Source organism: Portunus trituberculatus, chromosome 23 (genome assembly GCF_017591435.1).
Source record: "Portunus trituberculatus isolate SZX2019 chromosome 23, ASM1759143v1, whole genome shotgun sequence".
NCBI classification, from domain to species: Eukaryota; Metazoa; Arthropoda; class Malacostraca; order Decapoda; family Portunidae; genus Portunus; species Portunus trituberculatus.
The window spans coordinates 7729770-7752321 of record NC_059277.1 but is presented as its reverse complement, the minus strand read 5'-3'; the positions used below and the strand labels follow the sequence as shown (position 1 = coordinate 7752321).

At 40.3% G+C, this 22552-nt stretch overlaps 2 protein-coding genes across 4 annotated transcripts in view; one reads left to right on the top strand and one right to left on the bottom strand.

The window, feature by feature from the left end:
* Positions 1–375: 375 nt before the first annotated feature.
* Positions 376–5099, top strand: LOC123507641 (adenylate kinase-like). 2 transcript variants are annotated; one of them, XM_045260700.1, is made up of 7 exons: positions 376–690; positions 772–889; positions 1816–1934; positions 2112–2279; positions 2570–2684; positions 3088–3168; positions 4061–5099. In XM_045260700.1, exons 1-7 carry the CDS (start codon positions 391–393, stop codon positions 4087–4089), a joined length of 930 nt encoding a protein of 309 aa, XP_045116635.1. In that variant the 5' UTR covers positions 376–390; the 3' UTR covers positions 4090–5099. The 2 variants fall into 2 exon arrangements, with proteins under 2 accessions (XP_045116635.1, XP_045116636.1); XM_045260701.1 differs by having other exon boundaries at positions 3088–3201.
* Positions 5100–6123: 1024 nt separating this feature from the next.
* Positions 6124–22552, bottom strand: part of LOC123507640 (inorganic pyrophosphatase-like) — a 75309-nt gene continuing 58880 nt past the window's right edge. The window contains exons 1-7 of one of the 2 annotated variants that reach the window (XM_045260698.1): positions 21957–22552; positions 12493–12608; positions 10639–10758; positions 9415–9534; positions 8125–8361; positions 7631–7811; positions 6124–6460 (exon numbers count right to left, since the gene is read on the bottom strand). The exon at positions 21957–22552 is cut by the window's right edge and continues 130 nt beyond it. In XM_045260698.1, coding sequence (XP_045116633.1) covers positions 6429–6460; positions 7631–7811; positions 8125–8361; positions 9415–9534; positions 10639–10758; positions 12493–12608; positions 21957–22482 — 1332 coding nt within the window. In that variant the 5' untranslated portion in view covers positions 22483–22552 and the 3' untranslated portion in view covers positions 6124–6428. The remainder of the gene's footprint in view (positions 6461–7630; positions 7812–8124; positions 8362–9414; positions 9535–10638; positions 10759–12492; positions 12609–21956) is intronic. The other variant, XM_045260699.1, reaches the window with a different exon arrangement.

The window sequence follows — 22552 nt, the reverse complement described above, 5'->3', positions numbered from 1 at the left end:
TTCCTTTTTAGAACTGATAACGTTATTCTACAGAGACAGATGGAAATGATACAAATTAAGACACTGAAAGATATACTACGTACGGTAGTACTGGTGGGTAGGTAGATAAGTAGCTCCCTCAAACGTTGTTAATGGATAGGCATATGCTGGCCTCCATACCACAGATTAATGTTATAGTATAGAAATCTCACTTTCTCAGCAGGTATAATAACTAGGGAAGGAAATCAAGACATGTGTGCGCTGCTGTGGTAGGCGAGGACTGAGATGAGCCATCGAGGTGGCTGACGTGATGTCATTTGCATTGTCTCTCTTCTCCGCTGAATGACGTTATTAACCTCCTTTTGTAGGAGTTTACAAGCTATGTCCGCTACGTTATAAAGTGGTGACGTGATGGCCGCACCGAGCTTTGGTGGATGTCAAATAGTAACAGAGGAAGGGAGAAGCTTGAGAGTACGCTTGGATTCCATAGCAACCAGCAATGAGTGGCATCAGATCGCCCATATCGCACAGGAGCCGGAGCCGCTCGCACCCAGCCGTCTGCATAGTCCGGCTCAGTCAGGCCCCCGAGTGGGATACGGTAGAGGGTACAGCATGGCTCCCAATGTAGCAGCTCCGGCGCCGGCCTCCTCCTCCAGCGTGGGCATCAATGCCATCCTGCTGGGGCCTCCAGGCTCCGGCAAGGGCACGCAGGTCAGCTCCATGATCACTAGTAATCGTTCCTTCTGATTATGTAGAGTATACCATGGCCTGAACACATTTTCCCGCCCGCAGGCCCCGAGGTTGAAGGACCGGTACTGTGTGTGTCACCTGGCCACGGGCGACCTGCTCAGGGCGGAGGTCGCCTCGGGATCTGACTTGGGCAAGGAGCTCAAGAAGATCATGGATGCAGGTGTGTGGTGTGTGCGTGTGTGCAGGTGCCGCCTGGCCCACCTGCCGCCCACCCGGATTCCACGCTGGGCTAATGGGCGGCAGGAGACATGCTTTTCACTGTCTGCCTTGGTAGAACACCCAAAGGGCATATCTATACTTTCCATAAGCTAGGGCACTCAAATCCTTCCTGCTGGCAGGACCACACCACCATCAAGGTGCAGGCCATTGTTTGGCATCAGTTGCTACACAACTATTTTACTTGTTACGTTTAACTGATCGTGTAAGCCTATATCAAAACTTTTGCTAAGATGATACTGGACTTCTTTCAGACGGCGCGGGCGATGCCCGCGTCTATGCTTAAACGTGGACCCGCTGAAACTGATGTTTTCCTATGTAATCTTTCACACCACTGCCTGTGCGCGGGTGAAATGGGTCGCAAGCTAGCCCGCGTTTACACGTTGCTATAGGGTACAGGGCTACAGGCATGTATTCACATTGTCGCAAGCAGTCCCGCCACCCGCGCACTTATCTAGACAAAGCTCATTTTGTAGTCTGTTGGATTTCACGGTGATGGGCTGTGCGTGACTGCCCATAGTATTTAACATCGCGGGTAATTTTGATACCCAGTAGTTGAAATTACTTTTGCAAGAAATGCCAGCTCTGTGAAGATTACAAATCCCGAACACGCCAACGCGGGCGGCGCCCGCGGTTTCTGAAAGAAGCCTTGTGAGTGATGAATGTTTGTATGTACTGATGTATTATGTAATTCGATTCCTAAACTAATTTGATCCACTTAAGCACATGAAACTTAATGTGTGATTTACTTCAGATACAAATCAAACACTGCATTGATTTATTTGTATTTATTTATTTATTATATTTATCTAATCTTTTTATCATGTGCTACAGGAAAAACAATGATAATGCTGTGATTTGCTACTTCAGGGAAATTGGTTAGCAATGAGCTGGTGGTGAGCATGATTGAGCAGAACCTCAACAAACCTGAATGCAAGAATGGCTTTATCCTTGATGGGTTTCCCCGTACAGTTGCACAAGCAGAGAAGGTGCGGCAGTGTGGTGAATGTGTTTCTATTCTCTTTTCTGATTCCAGTGTCTTTTGGTGGTAATATTTATTTGCAATCTTCTTTAGTCCTTCAGTATACTAGTCAAAGAAAACACTCATTTCACAACAAAGTGTACCACTGCAAGTCTTTTTCTCATGAGGCTGTTACCCGCCATAGCTGGACGAGATGCTGGAGACCCGTAAACAGAAGCTGGATTCCGTAGTGGAGTTTGGCATTGACGACAGCCTGCTGGTGCGGCGCATCACTGGCCGCCTCTTTCACCCAGCCTCTGGCCGCTCCTACCACGAGGAGTTCTATCCCCCCAAGTCTCCTATGAAGGATGATGTATGGATGCTTTACATGCTGATCAAGTTGATGTGTGTCAAATCTGTCTGCCTTTTTTAATATTCTGAAAACCACCTTACAATCTCCGGAAGACGCATGTCACATTAATCACTGATTCACATAATTCATTGTTTCCTTGAAAACTTTCTACTCTCCTCCTTATGTCTTAATGTAGTTTACAAACACAGTAAAGCTCTGTAAAAATATTTATATTAATAAAACTTTCATATATCATAATTTGGGATTGAAATTAAAAGAAAATTAATACTGAATGTTGAAACAAATTACAGTTGACTGGAGAACCCCTGGTGAGGCGGTCTGATGACACCCCTGAAGTGTTGATGAGAAGGTTAGGAGCCTACCATGAGCAGACCAAACCCCTTGCCAGTTACTACACCAAGAAAGGTAGGACATGAACCAGAATGCTTTTGACAAAAAAAAAATTTAATATAGTAATTATTGTTATGCTTATTTAAGAAATGAGGATACTAATAAACTGAAATATTAAATTGAGCAATCCTTTTGAAATGTTAAGGTATCTTATCTTGAGTGTCTACCTGAAAGATAATTTATCATTCTAATGCTCTGAAAGACATATATAGAGTATTCTTTTGACCTTGGATGATATTTTATTTTGTCCATACAATAACTTAAAGCATTATTGTAGTCATTTACTTAGTGTTACTGGTGTAATTCATCCTTGCATCCTTTTCATTAGCATTGATTTAGCTGATACAGGTATTGGGACTGTCCATCCAGCAGTAATAATTGCAGTTATAAAGTGCCATCCTATCTCCTTCACTGCCAGGCATCCACACGTGGGTGGATGCCTCGCGCCCGGCTGACGAAGTATTCAACAACATCAACACAATCTTTGAAAATGCTAAGAGTAAGGACCTAGTGATGTTTATATAAGAACCAGGTACTCTTTACCTCTTCATTTGTATGCTATGGCTTTTTTTGAGCCTTACTAACACTAGCCATAAAGAAAACAGGCTAACTATCTGTATCTTAAATGTATGTATCAGTCCACTCCCTTTTTTTTTTTTTATCTGGAATGTGCACTCAGTCGCAAGGGAGGAGAACAACAGCTTGCAACTGCCACCTACTTAACATGCTCTCAGATGTCATGTTTATTTGTGTCCAGTCTGCTGCCTCCCACAGCTGTTTTTTTTGTTTTATACCCCATGTATTAGTTTCATGTATATTCATCTAACTGTTCAATATATAGCTGTCTGCCTTTCATGTTAGTCACCTCAGAAGTATGAAGATGGAGTTAATATATATTGCCTAGACTGCTTTTATAGTATAGTTAACCCTCAAGGTGTGGAGTGTGGATTTATGGATGTGCCCACTTTTTTTTTAAGGTACCATAAATGCTCATAACTTTTAGCTTTACAGTGACAGAATTCTTATGTAATAATTTTTTGAGGTTTATATTCACTGAGAGAATATTCCTGTTATTAATTAATTTCCCTTTTGCACATCACTTCCACTTTTATCTGGCTGAAAAATGAAAGTATGTAAAGTTTATTCCAATATTCCTTCTTCATTTTAATTTCCTTTTGCTTTGCTTTCATTATGAACAAGCTTTAATTATATCTTCACTAGTTTTCTCCCTTCAATTTCCTATAATTTTAGCTGATTGAGACAATAATGAAGTTGAGCTTATCTTACATTCATTTAATTATAATATATTTTTTTAAGATTTCATGAAATATTTACTTTAGTACACATACTGTTGCTTATCCCAACACTTAAGATTTGCCATCTCATTTCAGAGTTTGTAGCAAGCCTGGGAACACAGTAACAGTGACACATGATCTCTATCGGTCCTCAAACAACCAGATTTGACTGCCATTAATGAGTTAAAGAAATTTGGATAAGGAAAGGTGCAGTTGCTGTGTGTGACTGCCTTCAACCAGCAGACTAAACTGCCAGTGGTGTTAAGGTGGATACCTGTGGATACAAACACTAAAGATAGAATGTAAGGGAGCTTCGTCTAGCCATAAAGTTGTCAAAATTAACACCCAGCATTTTTTATGTATGTATACCATTTTATATATCTTATATCTATATATAATGTATATAAACAAGCCTGTGTATACATATGTACATATTTATATATATATATATTCTTGGATGTTCATGTACATAAGTATTTTATATAGTCATTAGCTGTGGATTTTTCTCTTAGTTTTTTGAATTTCCAGATTATTGGATGACTTTTCTTTGATATTTATTGAGTGTGGAGTGTGTACACGGTGCAGTTTCCCGTGAGTTGACAAACCTGTGTAGTCTTGTCCACATAACAAGACCAGTGACATGTTGAGTGCATATTAGACCAGGTTATGTCAGCAGACTTACACACCAAGTGATGACTTGTACAAAGTGCCCTTCTGCAATAGTGGATTTAGGAAGAGATTTGCTTTGTTGTTTGTAAGAGTTGTGTGTTCAGCACAAAGTTTGTTCAGAGATATTATCCTATTTTTATCCATATGGTAAATGCTTGTCTAAGGGCCTGTGTGTGTAGATAACTTGTTGAGGACTGTAAGATCATGTCACAGTATCTGATTGGCTTGTAATGTTAAGGACCTAAGGAGAAAAAATAGACCTCATAGCTTTGTTGGGTAGCCTATTGTATTATGTCAGATAGTCATGAGTGAGCTTCAGTACATGTTAGAGTGGCTAGTGTGTGTGTTTGGGGTTGTGGATGTATTCTGGATTTGGTTGTGGAAATTGTTTTGAGTGATGACAGCTTACCTCTGAAGCCAAGTATGTTGACTAATGCTGCTGAAGTGAAATAAAAATGATATTATTTATCTTGTCTTAATGTCCATTGCTATATCTTTATGTATATATTGAAATCCTTTCAAGTAGCAAACTTGACAACACAAACCCAATGGTGCCACCTGAGTCAACACAGTCTGACTTCTGCCAATACTAACTTTGAGTAACAGAGGAACAAATTTCATTCACATGTCTTAAATATTTCTTACATTATAGTTGTAACCATCCAAAATAAATTTGGAAATACTGGAAACTGAAAATAAGATACCTTCACACACACATATTGATGTGAGTGCATCATTGGTGATGAACACTACTGTATGTTGATCAGGTTTCACAGACGAGAATATCTGAGAATTCCTGAAGATTCAGATAACAACCAAATCAAAGAATGAGGTCATTAAAATCTAATAGAAGACTTAACACATAAGCAGCAAACAATCTGCTTGAGTAGCCATGATAAGGTAACTTGAGATTGTTCCATGGAAACAAGGAGTCTCCTCTTCAAAATGATGGAGGTAATGAAAATGAGTATATAACATGATCTTGAGAAAAAACTAATACAATCAAGAACATAGTAGGTCAGATAAAAGACTCAAAACTTACACATCATACCTAATTTTAAGAACAGACAAGAAACTCAATCTGGACATTTTAGAATTGATTCCACCACTATAACATATCCCTGAATACACCTTCCTCCCAAGCATGGTCCTTCTCACTCTCCTACACTCAACTGTATTATTATTATTTTATCTTTTCAGCAGAAGTGTCCCTGCTTGATTAAATTCTGCTCATGTCTGATGCAGTCATGAATGACAACTGCTAGCACTGGCCTCATGAAAGTTTAACTAGCCCAACAATTACTTCATCAGTTGTTACCAGTTAATTCACCATTGTGTTCTTGTAGCAAAATCTTGAGTTTTTACACTTCACTATATTACAACACTGTAATATAGTGAAGTGTAATATACTGCACTTCTGCATCACATATCACACACATTTGCATGATGTGAGACAACCCACAATGAATAAGGGCAAAGAAAGAGGAAAGTAATCTAAACATTCTTGTTCGATGCCATTGAGGTTTCAACACATTAACAATAGCCTCATACTAGACATGCATAATAAATACATAAATAATAACAATTTTTTTTCCCTAGCAATCTTGGGTATTAATTTGTACAAATGAAATAAAATAAGATTTCCAAAAAATGAAACTGATGTTTGACAAACAAACAAATACAGCCTCTGGTTTAAATTTTCATACAAGTCTTACTTTATTCCATGCAAAACAAGGCGCTCCAACATGCCAGGCTGAGTCTTAAGTCACAGATGAGGCTTAGGTGTGTGAGACAGTCACTTCAGTGACACGTAATGCCACAGGTCAACTGCAAAGAAAAGAAACATGTCTGATAAAACCACAAATCCTCTTCAAGGAAATCAATGTTAAGTCCAGGACAAGAAGACATCACTTATAGGGAGTTATTGGAATCATGAAATAAATAGTTCAATAATGCAATAAGTACACTTCAATATGGATCATGTTTTGCATCCCGTGGCCTGCCTCTTTTGCACTTCAAAACTGAGAGAGAGAGAGAGAGAGAGAGAGAGAGAGAGAGAGAGAGAGAGAGAGAGAGAGAGAGAGAGAGAGAGAGAGAGAGAGAGAGAGAGAGAGAGAGAGAGAGAGAGAGAGAGAGAGAGAGAGAGAGAGAGAGAGAGAGAGAGAGAGAGAGAGAGAGAGAGAGAGAGAGAGAGAATTTTTTGACAATGATGTCCTTGTAATGTTTCCATATATAATAACAAAATATTTTTGAGTATTGTCATGCAGACTAATCCTGAATTTAGGAATACTGAGGGAACAATGCTGAATGACTGAAGATATATATATATATTCAATGCATACACATTCCTATTCTTCAAGTACTAGAACACAAATCAAAGCCTGTAATCTGATGAAGGCCTCTCAAAATAACTATGTAACCTAAAACCACCTGATACTTTTATTTTGACTCTATCACACCAAATAAACATCAGATTTCTTCCACATCTGGTTATGTGTATGAGTACTGGTATGCACATGCATTTTAATTCCAGCCTTGAACTTTATGGCTGCTTGCATGAACCAATCATTATATATCACCACAGCAACCAGCTTGTGGTAGTAGCATCCAAGGGGGAGTCGGGGGCAAGGGAAGCAGGATTCAGGATTCAGACACACAAAAGTCAAAGGTCACTGCAGGACCACTCAATGCCAGGAGCCAAACAACTACTTATACATTACGTCAATTTAAAAAAATGCAGAATAGTGACTCATTTATCAATGTCAATCTGTTCCCTCCAGTGTTGGCCCAGGTGATAATGGCAATAATCTGCACTGGCAACTAACCTCCTGAGAGAGAGAGAGAGAGAGAGAGAGAGAGAGAGAGAGAGAGAGAGAGAGAGAGAGAGAGAGAGAGAGAGAGAGAGAGAGAGAGAGAGAGAGAGAGAGAGAGAGAGAATGCTCAAAACATATAAAGATTGTTATATTAATTACAGTACTGCAGTGTCTCACAACTCACCTTTGGGATCAATAGGCTGCCCAGGACCTGCTTCAGGTGAGCTGCCCACCACCTCTTCAGCCTCCACCACAGACAGCTTGCTGTGAGCATTGGGCAACGTGACACAGCTTGTGCTCAGTCCCCCAGCATCAGACTTGCCCTCCACCAGGTGCTGCCAGGACTCATGGGTCTCCATGATCACCTGTCAGGCCAACCAACACTCATTACTACACTCTGTAATTCATGGACTTACGGGGTGTTACTTGGTGGCTACTTGGAACACTGACACTGATTTACAAACTAAATAATGAAAACAGAATTGGTGAAATTAAAATGTGTGTGAGGAAAAACATCCTGGATTATCCACTCATATAGCAATTAAGTATTTATCAAAAAATCTAACCATTCCATCCTAAAGTTGGAAAGTTGCAACAAGCTGGCAAACATAAAACAAAAAGGTAAAATACAAGTTGAGTCCTCAAACAAGAGTATAAACAAGCTTGAGAGGCACTAACCTTGTGAGCAAATTCTCTGTCCTTCGCTTCTCCATTAAATGCAAACTGGTTCTCAGGCTTGCCATCAGGAATCTTATAAATCCTGAACCACTCCACAGTTGCCTTTAGAAAGCCTGGCATATGCTTCTCTACATCATTAATATCACTCAGTTGGGGGGCCAAGGGGTCATTGACATCAATAGCAATCAGTTTCCAGTCCGTCTCTCCCTCATCAATCAGAGCAATGGTACCCAGCACCTGCCAAAAAACATGTCTGCTATCACACTGAACATCGGTTACAAAACTTCCCTCTAACACAATCATGACCATTACTAGCATTAATAAGAGCAATCATTGTCATCAGTCACATTTATACAACAAAAACAAACTGTAGATGCAAATAACTGCACAAATGGAGAATAGCAACACATTAATAAACCATTCCAGAATAACAGAGTTCCACGTGCAGTGAATATTGAAACGACAAGGAATTATGACCAGTTTCATGTAGGGAGAGAGAGAGAGAGAGAGAGAGAGAGAGAAAAAAAAAAAAAAATATATATATATATATATATATATATATATATATATATATATATATATATATATATATATATATATATATATATATATATCTATATATATATATATATATATATATATATATATATATATATATATATAAATAAATAAATAAAACTGCAAGGACTTGATAAAATTGGTAGCTTTAGACAAAATCAGGAAAACATTAAATCAAAGTAACTAAACATTATAGAAGACAAAAGTAACTCTGCATTCCCTCAGACAAGTTCCCCTACCTTGCTCAAGCACTGACCAATCCCAACTTCCTGCAGTCCCCCATGTTCACCCGACTCCTTACTCCCTCTTAATGGCTAAACACTCCTTTCTCACACTTATCCTCACTAAATCCTCCTCCAATCACCTTCAATCCCCTTATTCTCTTCTCTAACATCTCTTTCTGTCCATCCTAGCATTTTAATCTACTATGTTCTCAGTTCTTCAGCCTTTTTGGTTCTCTTCCCCACCTTGTATCTGTTACCCCCTCCTTCTTCCCATCACAAGTTTTCCCCCTTCTCTCCACTACTTCTAAGCTACTTCATTCCTTCTGCCACTATAACTGTTCTTTTTATATTACTATTCATCTACCTTATTCTATATCAATATTAATACCATTCTTTTCTTCTGCTATTATCTTCACCTTCAGTATCTATTTTTTTTCTTTTACCTATTTTCTCTCTCTCTCTGTCTGTCTGTCTGTCTGTCTGTCTCTCTCCCCCCCTCTCTCCTTACCTTAACCTGGAGCACCTCGCCTCGCTTGGCCACTCGGTAGCCAATCTCACACACATCAATGGGGTCATTGTCTCCTTTACAACCAGTTGCTTCATCCATGTGGCTTGGATCCTCCCAGGTCTGTAACACAAGATGAAGTGACTCACTTCATTACCTCAGTACTTTTCCATGTCTTTTGTCCACTGTTCAGGATGCATGGGTAGTGTGTGTGTGTGTGTGTGTGTGTGTGTGTGTGTGTGTGTGTGTGTGTGTGTGTGTGTGTGTGTGTGTGTGTGTGTGTGTGTGTGTGTGTGTGTGTTTTATTTTTTTCTTCTTACAAAAGCTGTAAGTAAAGACTCGTTCTACTGTGTAATTGTAATTGTCTGTTTTCTCTCTTTGTCAATAATTATTTCTCTGTATAAATTATGCCTGCTTTTCTCCTAAGCAAATCACTGCTTTGACTTGTGAGGCATAAAATGATGAATGAATGTGAAGTCTGAATAAGTAATCAGGTTAATTTTGAATCCATTGCTTTCCTGATTCCTAAGATCCCTAGTTCTAGTTAGGCATAGTCATAAAACTAAAATTGAAGAGTGAGTAGGTCTTCATGTTTCTCACAAATCTAAAATTCCTATTAGCAGTAAAGACTTTACTGCATTTGAACTGTGACCGACTGATAGAATTCTGGTGCTGCAAAGATCGGAATAGGCAAGTACCAGTATAAGCATGTAAGCATTCCACTTCAAACTTTGCTTTATCACCACTGCCTGTTCCTTTACTAAAACTGCAGTTCTATATTTCCTCCACTATGCTTTCCAAATATACACATCTACTATTTTTTTTTTTTTGTGTACCATCATATACCTTTTCCTTCTGAGTATAAAGTGTAATATTCAACTTTGGTGAACTCACTGATCCATAATATTCTTTATCTTTCTACTTATGAGGAGAAAGAGGTGTGTGTGTGTGTGTGTGTGTGTGTGTGTGTGTGTGTGTGTGTGTGTGTGTGTGTGTGTGTGTGTGTGTGTGTGTTTACTTCTAAATAAAACAATAGCTATTATTAACATTACATACATACTCATACATCCAGCATTCTTTGACTATTCTCTCTCTCTCTCTCTCTTTTGGACACTTTTTTCCCCATTCTTTTTTTCTTTTTATCTGGCTGCTTCAACCAGACTCTCACTCACTCACTCACTCACTCACTCACTCACTCACTCTCTCTCTCTGGTTTGTGCATCTCACCTGGGGAAGGGCACCATAGTTCCAGATGTAGCCATGGTGAGGGAAGACATTGGCCACAAACCTCAACTTGCCCTTCTTGACATCCTGCTTGATTGGGTTCAGAGGGTCCTTGGTGGCGATCTGAAGCACAAAGACACTGATTAGCTCACTACAGGGACACGAACACAGTCAGTTAAACATATCTCAAGTATGTTGTCTTCTTTCTTCTGGTGCCAACTTTTTCTCTCTCTCTCTCTCTCTCTCTCTCTCTCTCTCTCTCTCTCTCTCTCTCTCTCTGCCACTCCTTGCTACTAATTTTCCTCTGCTGTCTTCTTCCTCCTTCCTCTTCTTACTACAGGTCTTTGAGATCTTGTCTAATTTGGCCTGATTTTTGTGAATTTCCTTGAGGGGGTCAGCATATGCTATAAGAAATTACTCTGGCTCTTTCCCATGCACCTCAATCCTGTACTCTCTCTTTCTCTGGTTTAGTATTTTACACTTGTCATTTGTTGTTTTATCTTTCCTATTTCCATTTTTCTTTTGTTTTAGTTTCTTCCTTTTTGCCTATTACATGCTCTTTCTCTCTCTCAACAATAATAATACTCAATTCTTTCATTCACAAGTGAGAGATGATCCTCTTACGCCCACACTGTTCATTCTCATGTATATCACTATTTTGTCATGCTTTACTCTTCTTCCTTCTCTCTATAAACAGGCATATTTCTTTATACACATCTTTCATATAATTTCCACTTCCTCCTCTATATGTATGGCACTCTTTCACTGTTACCACTACTGAAACTAATCCTATTCTCTCACTTCTCTCTTTAGAAGCTATTTTTCATCATTAATATATAAATTCCCCTAATTTCACACTTATTCCTTGACATGCAGCAATTCTAAACTGACTCAGCACCACACACAGTTCTTGACCTTTACAGAATCACATATTATTAGTCAGAATAGAGTGTATAAAGAATTATAACATTAATTAAAGTGGATAACTGGCAATTTGTTATTGTCCTTAACCCCTTCAGTACCATGACACGTTACCATATTCATACTGCTTACTAACTGGTGGTTTTATACAGCTTCAGAAACTTATGTGGGGATTGAAATAGCGAAGACTGTAGCCATTAATCTTCTGACCTCTACAGACCCTTCCTAATGCTAATAAAATTGTCTCATCATAACCAAAAATCAAGGTAAAAATGCATCCCAGTACTGAAGAGGTTGAATACGAGAAGCTTTCATCCTAAGCTTCATAAAATATAATAGAATATAATGAAAGTAGTACCAAGGTGCATAAGTGGATATTTTATAGTTCTTCAATATGAGCTTTCATCCTAAGCTTGATAAAATCCTCTTGTAATATAGAGAATTGTGATGAAAATAATGCCAAGGTGCTGAAAGGGTTAATACTTAGAATCTTAATACACAATACAAACAATACTAAATCTATTCAACATGTGTAACTGTAAGAGTGAAGAGGTGCTGCTATTATTGTAAGCAGAATTCGTATCACTCAATTCAATTTCCAGTAACCTTTTTTTTTTTTTTTTCTATGAGATTATGATAAAGGTTCATCAGAGCGCTATTTAGATACTTTACTGTGTGTGTGTGTGTGTGTGTGTGTGTGTGTGTGTGTGTGTGTGTGTGTGTGTGTGTGTGTGTGTGTGTGTGTGTTACAGTTACGTATATTCATGAGTTCCTTGTAGTCCCATTTCTCGTGTTTCCTGTATGCTTCCTCTGTGTGTGTGTGTGTGTGTGTGCGCGCGCGCGTAGGTTAGCTTACTATCTCAACCTTGTGTCCTGTGTGTGTGTGTGTGTGTACTGCTGCTGCTCCTCTTCCTCTTCCTCTTCCACCTCGCCTACCTCCATCTTAGCGTTAGTCCAGCGCGGCACCTCCACCACCATGTTGAAGATCTTGTTACCCTCATTGGCGAACAGCGGGATGTCGTGGAACGGGGAGATGGGCCCGTTATCCTTCGCTGCGGGGAAAGAAACACTCACGTAAAATACTATACTCGCTCAAAACACAAGATAAAAATGCGTCTCAGTACAGAAGGGGTTATGCCACAAAAGTTCTACACCATAAATACACGATACTCGCCACATTCAGCCACAAAAAATAATTCCAGGTTCTTTCTGTGTTGCTGGGGGAATGAAAAACACCCCCAACACCACTATGCTTGTTCCAATCTCAAAATACAAGTATTTCACTCTTCTGACGGGGAAGAACACGCAAATACATAGTTATGCTTCCTTCAGTGCACAAGGTCGCTCACTCAAGGCTGCTCACTACACGGATGAGAACTTTCAGAGTAGCTGCGTCTCTTCCACTACTTATTTTGTTGTGGCAGTCAGTCGCAGCGGGAAAGGCGTCACTAGCTTGGAAGAACGCAAACCTTAACGGGAATGTAGAAAAGTTGCGTTGATTTTGATGGTCCATGTTGTAAGTAAATGTAAAGTAGGGTAAGATACGTATTTGTAAAGTGTTTAAAAGTGGAGTAAATTTATGAGTTTTGTTCATTTTTACTCCTTCAGTACCATCACGCGTTTTCATTATTCTACTCACTATTTGGTGATTTTATACAGGCTCAAAAATTTATGTGATGATTAAAATACTAAAGACTTTGGCTATTAATGTAAATAAAATCGTTTAATCACACCCAAAATTCATGATAAAAATGCGTTCCAGTACTGAAGGGGTTAAGAGTCTATAATGTGAAATAGTAAATGTAAAGTAAGACGAAAAATTATGTTACTTGAAAGGCAAAGAGTGACACGGTTAGTTTAGAGGGAGTCACATTAAATGAAACACTCAAATATTTGATGTAATTCAATAAACTCAACCAAAACTGAACTAGATAACACGACATTTCAACACTCATCATTACAGGACACGGGAAGACACTGAGGGAGATCAAGAGTCAGCAGAGTCTTAGAGTGTCATGCTACATCGCTTCAGGGCAAGATATTTGATCGGCGCTAAGTAACCCTGTCAAGATAATTAATTACTGCCGTCACCGTCTCTCTCTCTCTCTCTCTCTCTCTCTCTCTCTCTCTCTCTCTCTCTCTCTCTCTCTCTCTCTCCTTCAGAAAGTAAAACGAGGAAACACGTACCCCCCAGGTATCATTTTGAGAGAGAGAGAGAGAGAGAGAGAGAGAGAGAGAGAGAGAGAGAGAGAGAGAGAGATATATATACACAATTAACTCATGCATGAATATCACTCCTAAGCACACAAATAAACAAATAAACAAACAAATGATAAACGTGGGAAAGAAGAAAGAAAATAATTTTCACAGTAGGAAAACCACAAAACGTAACAAAACACTTCGCTTAAGAAACCACACTCGTGCGCACACACACACACACACACACACACACACACACACACACACACACACACACACACACACACACACACACACACATACACACACACAATACGACAATCAAGACCACGATTCCTTATACACAAATCAAACAACACAACTGGAAAAACAAAAATAAATATATAAATATATAGATAAAAAAAAAAAAAAAAAAAAAAAAAAATCAGGAAGGAAAGCAAACTCCAGCTACCTTTAAAGTACATGCACCCCACAAGAGTACAAAACGATTACACTGCTCTTAGGGTCGTATTCAGAACCGCTTTGCTCTCGCCACGACTGTTTTCTAAGGCCACAGAGATGACTGCTCGGGTTCTGAAGAGAGTAACTCCTTTCAACAACACAGAAATCACGCTAATTTTTCACCACAACCATTAAAACACACAGAAAAACCCGTGTACCTTTAACTAGAGCCTTTTCAAATCTTGGAAGTGCGTTGTGGAAGTGTTTTAGACAAGAAACTTAAGTAACGGATGAACCTGATGCATGGAACCACTTGAAGAAGGTATTTACTGCTGCAGCCCTTGAGTCACCACGATCCCACAGACATTCCTAGACACTCACACACAAATTAAGCGAGTAATGAGCGGTATTCTGAGAAGGATTTGTACTCTAAGCGGAAGTATTACAGAGAGAGAGAGAGAGAGAGAGAGAGAGAGAGAGAGAGAGAGAGAGAGAGAGAGAGAGAGAGAGAGAGAGAGAGAGAGAGAGAGAGAGAGAGAGAGAGAGAGAGAGAGAGAGAGAGAGAGAGAGAGAGAGAGAGAGAGAGAGAGAGAGAGAGAGAGAGAGAGAGAGAGAGAGAGAGAGAGAGAGAGAGAGAGAGAGAGAGAGAGAGAGAGAGAGAGAGAGAGAGAGAGAGAGAGAGAGAGAGAGAGAGAGAGAGAGAGAGAGAGAGAGAGAGAGAGAGAGAGAGAGAGAGAGAGAGAGAGAGAGAGAGAGAGAGAGAGAGAGAGAGAGAGAGAGAGAGAGAGAGAGAGAGAGAGAGAGAGAGAGAGAGAGAGAGAGAGAGAGAGAGAGAGAGAGAGAGAGAGAGAGAGAGAGAGAGAGAGAGAGAGAGAGAGAGAGAGAGAGAGAGAGAGAGAGAGAGAGAGAGAGAGAGAGAGAGAGAGAGAGAGAGAGAGAGAGAGAGAGAACCTGAAGACAACAAATATCCTAATCTTGACGTCTTGGTTTGGTTAGTCCTGAAGAAAACGAGCTTTCTAAAACATGCATCTTTTGATCTCCGCCAGACTTCTACCAGCAAACAATACGCCCTTGCACTCTGAAGACGCGAACAGCCTTAGTAAGAGAGAGTGAAGCGTGCTATGCAGTGCTGTTCATCTTACTGACCAACGTGACGTATTGTTTGGAACTTTCTACCTGCTACTGTATTTCCAACTTGCCATCATGTCCCGTTCTGTTTTATTTTGTCTTTTTTTTTTTTATGTAGGGAAGAGGGCCAGCAAAAAAAAAAAAAAAAAAAAAAAAAAAAAGCCCACTTGAGTGCTGGCTCGACAAAGATGAAAAGCGTCAGCCAAAATTAGGGAGCAAATACCTCGATATCTTCCTCTTAACAGACAAGTCGTAGGAAGTCGTAAATACAGATGCAGGGAGGTATGTATGTTTGAGTCTATAAGATGGTTTGATGCTTTGTTATTTAATGTTCTTTTTAGGGATTTTGTGGTTATAGTGAGTGTTTTATTATGTGTCATTGTTACTAGTACTATTTATTACTATATACATACGCACACATTCACTTTACATGGCTAACTCCCTGCCTGCTTCTGTATTTCCAACTTCCTATGACTTGACTTAATTAAAAAGGGAATTTTCAAGACATTTATCTTTTTTTTTTCTTTACCTAACTCTCTCGGACCTGCATGGGGACTGGCAACTTAGTGGGCCTTTTTTTTCGTTTTTTGCTGCTCTTAACCTGCGCTCTGACGATGGTGGAAGGTGAAATGCCGGGAAATAATATACTTTTGCTTCACTGCCGTTTTCCAATAATGAATAACTAAACACTGAGCATATTTTTCGTTAATATACCTTCAAGTTTCGACTTTACACTTTCTTTTATCATTATTAACAAAGGAAACGATATCAGCAATCATATGGCGACGCATACGAAAAGACGCTGATTTTTTTTTTTATAACAGTAATGATTGTGATACTTAAAAAAGAAATGTTAGTAAAATGTTTAAATTCACACTTTTTTTCTCTTATTCGCTCACAGACAGTAGCGAACTAAAAGATGGTGTGTGAACTATTTCTAAACAACAAACCACTTGAAAAACAAATCATACTCTAGCACTTATAAGCACAAACACACACACACACACACACACACCTAACACTTCCACTCCTCCCATCGAAAAAAATCCTTACTAATCAACATGGCGTCTAACTGTTAATGCTTCCGCTGGCCAAAACTTGAAGGGCTCTCCGCGAAGACTCCCTGTTTACTCCGCCTATGGGCTCCGGTGTGAGGTGAGGCGAGGTGAGTGACCGGACGGGACGGGACGGGGCGGGGCCGGGGGAGGTGGAGGGAAGCAAAGATGGGGACAAGACCTTGGATGGGCGGGGGCGGCGGAGGCATGACGGTAAATCCCCTGCTTTTACTTTTAGTGTTAATGTATGCAAGGACACTCTCGGTCTCTCGGTTAGTCAGAGAGTTATGGCTCGTATTCTCTAACATATCTTTGCTTCATCGCTATTTCGAAAGACCATCTGAATCTACACGAGTTTTTGAAGGTGTTTTTACGGTTCTAGAGGCAGATTGACAAGACTTCTACATTACTGACTGAAGAAACACGCTTGGAAAACCCGCTATTCATCCCTGTGGCCTTGGAAAATAGTCGTGGTGAGAGAGCAAAGCGTTTCTGAATGCGGACCTAAGAGTACTATCCGTGTTGCTGTCTTCCGCTGCTCTTCCTTGCCTCGTCTCCGTGTTACTTCAAAATTCAGCGTTCTAAACTCGACTTTCTGGTTACTAGACGGCCATGATTTCTAGCGAACAGTACTTTTTCGTTTATCTATTCTTGCGCTTCAATGACGTCTTTAAAACTACTATTCATTTTCATCAGTTTTCTCTCTCGTAACTCCCCAGGTGTCCGAAACATGCGCTCTCTAACTATCTTTAGTTCCTGTCTATCACCTCATGTTTCTCCTTCCTTTTATGAGAGACAGATACGTGTAGAATCAGAGTACGCCATATGTTGGGCTGCTGCGGTTTTATCTACACCTTCCCTTATACCTTGATGCTCTTAAGACAAGTCCATTTCTCCGTCACTTTCCGTCCCCTTACCTTTTACCTCAGCAGTTACGTAACACTACTGAACCATTGCTCTGTACAAACACACGAAACACTCAGCACTATTACACAGGCTAAGGTGTTCCCTATTACTATGAAAAACGACCATTAGTAACGAGAAGAAGGAATCTTTAAAAGAACTACCACCACATCACAGTAGCATAAAAAAACGAAGGAACTTGTTCGTGCGTAACTTGTTTGTGCGTTCCTTAGCTACCTTGTTACCTTGCCCGCTCCCTGTAATTTTTTTTTTTTGTGTGTGTGTGTGAGAGAGAGAGAGAGAGAGAGAGAGAGAGAGAGAGAGAGAGAGAGAGAGAGAGAGAGAGAGAGAGAGAGAATGTTACGCCAGTTGAGTGATGGTAAGACGGGTGTAGTACAAACAAGAACGAGGAGTCCACAAAGTCTCGTCACTGATTAGGGCAAAGGCCAGCTGTCTTCACCTTACCCCCCGGCCCTGCAAGACTCTACTGTTTCCTCGTATGGCGCTTCCTACTTCCTGTGACCTTAACTCCTTCAGTACTGAGACGCATTTCTACCATGAGTTTTGTGTGTGATTAGACGATTTTATTGACATTAGCAAGGGTCTATGGAGGTCAGAAGATTAATGGCCACAGTATTCACTATTTTAATCCCCACATAAGACTCTGAAGCTGTATAAAATCACCAAATAGTAACCAGAATGAATATGAAAACCCGTCATGGTACTCAAGTGCTTAAAGAAACTATGACTAATGCCAACGATGGGCTGACACATTCCACAAACAACATCAACAATAATAACCTAAACCACATTCCCTTCTAGGTGTCACCACATCCTCGCCATTCTTTGTATTCCTTTGCACTTCTCCGTTCATTGATATGTTTACCTGTTCCTCATAAACCTTCTCTTGTTTACGTGTTCCTCATAAACCTTGTCTTGTTTACCTGTTCCTCATAAACCTTCTCTTGTTTACCTGTTCCTTATAAACCTTCTCTTGTTTACTTGTTCCTCATAAACCTTCTCTTATTCCTGAATTTCTTGCTCATCTAACACCACACAGAATCTTTTCCAAGGTGATGGACTGACTAATTCCACAAACAACCACAACAACAAGTAGAATAATAACAGCAACAACAATAACAGTAGCAGCAGCAACAACAATACTACTGCTGCTACTACTACTACTACTACTACTACTACCACTACTACTAATAATAACAATAGTGTTTTCTTTTCTTCCATTGCGATCTTTAAAAGTAAGTATTTGAAATGATGAATGACGGGGTGACTGACTGAAATGAGTGTTACAATGGGATTACTGTTTCTTTCTTATCATTATCACTCTTACACTATGGAAAACATAAGATCTTAATATTTCAATTATACTTTACCTATGACGATCCCTTATAAAAAATAAATAATAATAAAACAACAACAATAATAATAATAATAATAATAATAATAATAAAAGTTGATACGATGCGACCTTCATTTTTTTCCCCCCTATTCTCAGCTAGCACAAAGTCCGATATTACGTTTTCTCTCTCTCTCTCTCTCTCTCTCTCTCTCTCTCTCTCTCTCTCTCTCTCTCTCGCAAACTGCATCCAAACATTTCACTTGGATCCTTTCACCAGACAGGTAACCCCCAAAAAAAAAAAAAAAAAAAAAAAAATTGAGGGCTACAAAACACAAAGTACCGGATTGCCTAATGTAGGACTCGTAATGCACGGGACTCCCTCGTGTGGAGAGGTAAAGGTAAATAAGAGTGACGGCAAGGCAAGGCGCTGGAGGAGGCATATTGAGTGACAGACCACGTGGCCCCGGGAGAAAGTGTCACCGAATGCCAATGAACATTTGCAGCATTCTTTGTTTCTCGTTCGCCTCAGTGAAAGTTTAGTGGATGGACGAGAAGTTTGTATAGATGTACTCATAGAAAGGTAATTAAATAAAGTAATCTGTTTCTAATTCTAACACCAATGAACGAATACCTTTTCACTATTCTTTCTGTTTCTCGTCCGCCTCAGTGAAAGTTAAGTGGATGAACGAAAAGTTTGTAAACCTTACTCATAAACAGCGATATATAAAGTTGTCACAATGTAATCTGTTTATTTCGTATCACTGAATCCCAATGAACGAATATATTTTTACTTTCTTTGTTTCTCAGTGAAAGTGAACTAAATGAACGAAAAGTTTGTAAAGATGTACTCATAAAAAAGCAATTAAATCAAGTTGGTCATAATGTATATAATCTGTTTTTTATTTTGTATTTTCGAATGAATGAATACATTCTTTTTTTTTTAATGGAAGAGGGAAAAGCTGGCCAAAGGCAAAAGAAATGGCAAGAAAAAGGATTATCTTCTCTACTCAAGTCACCTTCAATAATTTCAATATGCAAAGCTAAAACTGCGCAGACTTACAGTGCTGACCTTGTTCCTAGCCGTCAGTGGAGTGTTTCAATTATACGTAAAAACACTATATATCTTTTAAACCTTGCATCCAACCTAATACATTCCACAGCTGATCACAGGCACGTTAATGGCAACTAAATGGGAGCCTGACCCAGTAATCTAAGACGCCCCTTTTTCAACACGACTATTTTTCAAGGACACAGACATGACAAGCGTGGTATCTGAGGGTGTTTCTCCTGTACATTGTGTAGTAACCTTGTTCATTTGTCATTAGAATTATAAAACACCCTTGAAAACTTGCCTCACCTAAACAGGAGCCTTGTGAAATAGTCGAGGTGCGGTGCTGAAGTGTTTCTGAATAAGTATCTGGAGATTTAGTACAGCGTTTCTCGTTGGCTCAAACACATAACCTGACATGAGACCACCTGCAGCTTAATAATTCCTACCATTTATTGCAGCTTAATAATTCCCACAATTTATAGCTTCAAGTATATATAAAAACACTTTGCTCTTTCACCACGAATACTTAGAAATGCCACACAGATGACTGGCAGCGATCTCAAAAGTGCTTCTCCTGTTAGTAATGAAAAAATGTTGTTAATCTGTCACTAAAAGCATAGAAGCACCCTTAAAAATAGTGCTTCTCCTGTTAGCAATGAAGTGTTTTTAATCTGTCACTAGAAGCAGAAACGCCTTAAAAATAGGTGTCACTTCAACTAAAGCCTTTTCATGGTAGTAAAGATGAAGCGAAGATTTATTTAATTCAGAATATACGTTGAAATACTATACTGTCACCACCACCATCACCACTACTACTATTACTACTACTACTACTACTACTACTACTACTACTACCACCACCACTACTACCAACACCACCATAAACAAACATGTGCAGAAACTGTGCCAAAAAGGAGCAAAAACTTAATTTCACTTTTTTTTTTCTAGTTTCTTTTTACATAACAGGATTAACACTACGGGATACTATTCTCTTTTACTATTGAGAGAGAGAGAGAGAGAGAGAGAGAGAGAGAGAGAGAGAGAGAGAGAGAGAGAGAGAGAGAGAGAGAGAGAGAGAGAGAGAGAGAGAGAGAGAGAGAGAGAGAGAGAGAGAGAGAGAGAGAGAGAGAGAGACATCCTCCCCCCGTCTCGGTCCTGGTTCACTCTTACCTCTCACTTCTCCCCTCTTCCTTTCCTTTCCCTTCCTTTCATTTCTTCTTTTTTCTTTCCGACTTTTAACCTTTTCTCGAAGCAGTTTTCATTAGCGAACCATTTAACAGCCGATTTCTAACCCTCTACCCTCTTCCCCTTCCCCCTCCCCCGTCACCTTCACCGAATTCCGTACATTTCACTTACGTTCCTAACCTAAGAGTATACTGAGAGTTTGGTCTGTTAGGTTAGATTAGGTTGGGTAGGGTTAGTTTGGATTGAGTTGGGTTGGGTTGGGTTGGGTTGGGTTAGTTTAGTGCTCAATACTCGAAAACCTTTATCTATCAAAGTTTCAATTTATTCCGTCGTTTCAGTATTCTTAGCTCAAAGAATCATTTCGTAGGAGAGACGAGAGAGAGAAAAAACTACAACAAAAAGGTCCATGTGTTGCCAAATCCGTACAATTACAACACAAAGGATAATCAAGGAAGGCACAGTAACGTCCCTTTAAGTCTACAAAAACAACATGATGCGTCCAGATTACTAGGGAACACCAAAAACAGCAAAACTTTGGAAATAACCGTTACCGTCAGAGCAACCTGATGCAAGTGGCCGAGACGCTGAGAGTAAAATAATAAGGGTGTTGCCAAGAAATTATGAACACGCTCTATTTATAAAACACCCTCAAATGTTACTATAAACACTGTAAATGGTAAAAAAAGAAGAAGAAAAAACAGACATGGCCTCTTATTACTGAGATATCCGCGTGCTGGCTGGGGCTGGCTGGATACCGAGCACCACCTTCATTATATCAATCAGCCCGAGGAGGAAAGCCGGTCGGGTACTCGCATTTTTTAACCCCCGCAATTGCACAAGAAAGGATAAGAAGTTCTGTATTCAGGGATGTAGCGTGCGGCAAGAACCAAACATCCTCTCTCTTGTTTAGACACACACACACACACACACACACACACACACACACACACACACACACCCTCCCTCCCTCCCTCCGTCCGTCCGTCCATTCTCTCCTTCACGCCAATTAAACAGATAGCGAGGCTTCATTATCGCGGAGCAGTGGATGGCCGGCGAGGGCTCTCACCGAGCAACAACTTACCGAAGTAGATGAGGAAGGACTTGGTGTTGGGGATGCCCTTCTCTATGGTGGTGACATTGACGCGGCCGTTACTGCTGACGGAGAAGGGCCACACTGTGACGGACGGGCGGCCCCCCATGTGCGGCAGCTTCCCCACCCAGTTGTGCCCTCTGTTGCCTGAGATAATGGATGTCCCGCAGTGGGCACAGGAATTGGGGTTGCTATTGTGCCATGCTCCTCCTGCTCCTGCTACTGCTGCTGCTGTGTCGGAGTAAGTGTCGGGGTGCAGGGGCGGCCCCCGGTGCTTGGCTGACTTGAGTTTTGTTGTGATGCGCACCTTGACGGGAAGACGCCCCGCGGGTTGCCACACATGCTGAGGCTGCCAAGGGCCCGTGCTGCCCCGCGTCCACCAGGTGGTGCGGTTTCCGGAGGGCGACACAAGAGTCAGACTGTTCCTGGGAAGGCCGTCCAGCGTCGGCCACACCATCACCGCGAGCACCGCCGCCAACGCCCACCCTGCGCCTCGCACACTCATCAGGTCCACCATTGTATTGTCGGTAACTCTACTGAAGGAGACCACAACGATGTGTTACGTGTGTTATAAGCTCTTAGTCCAG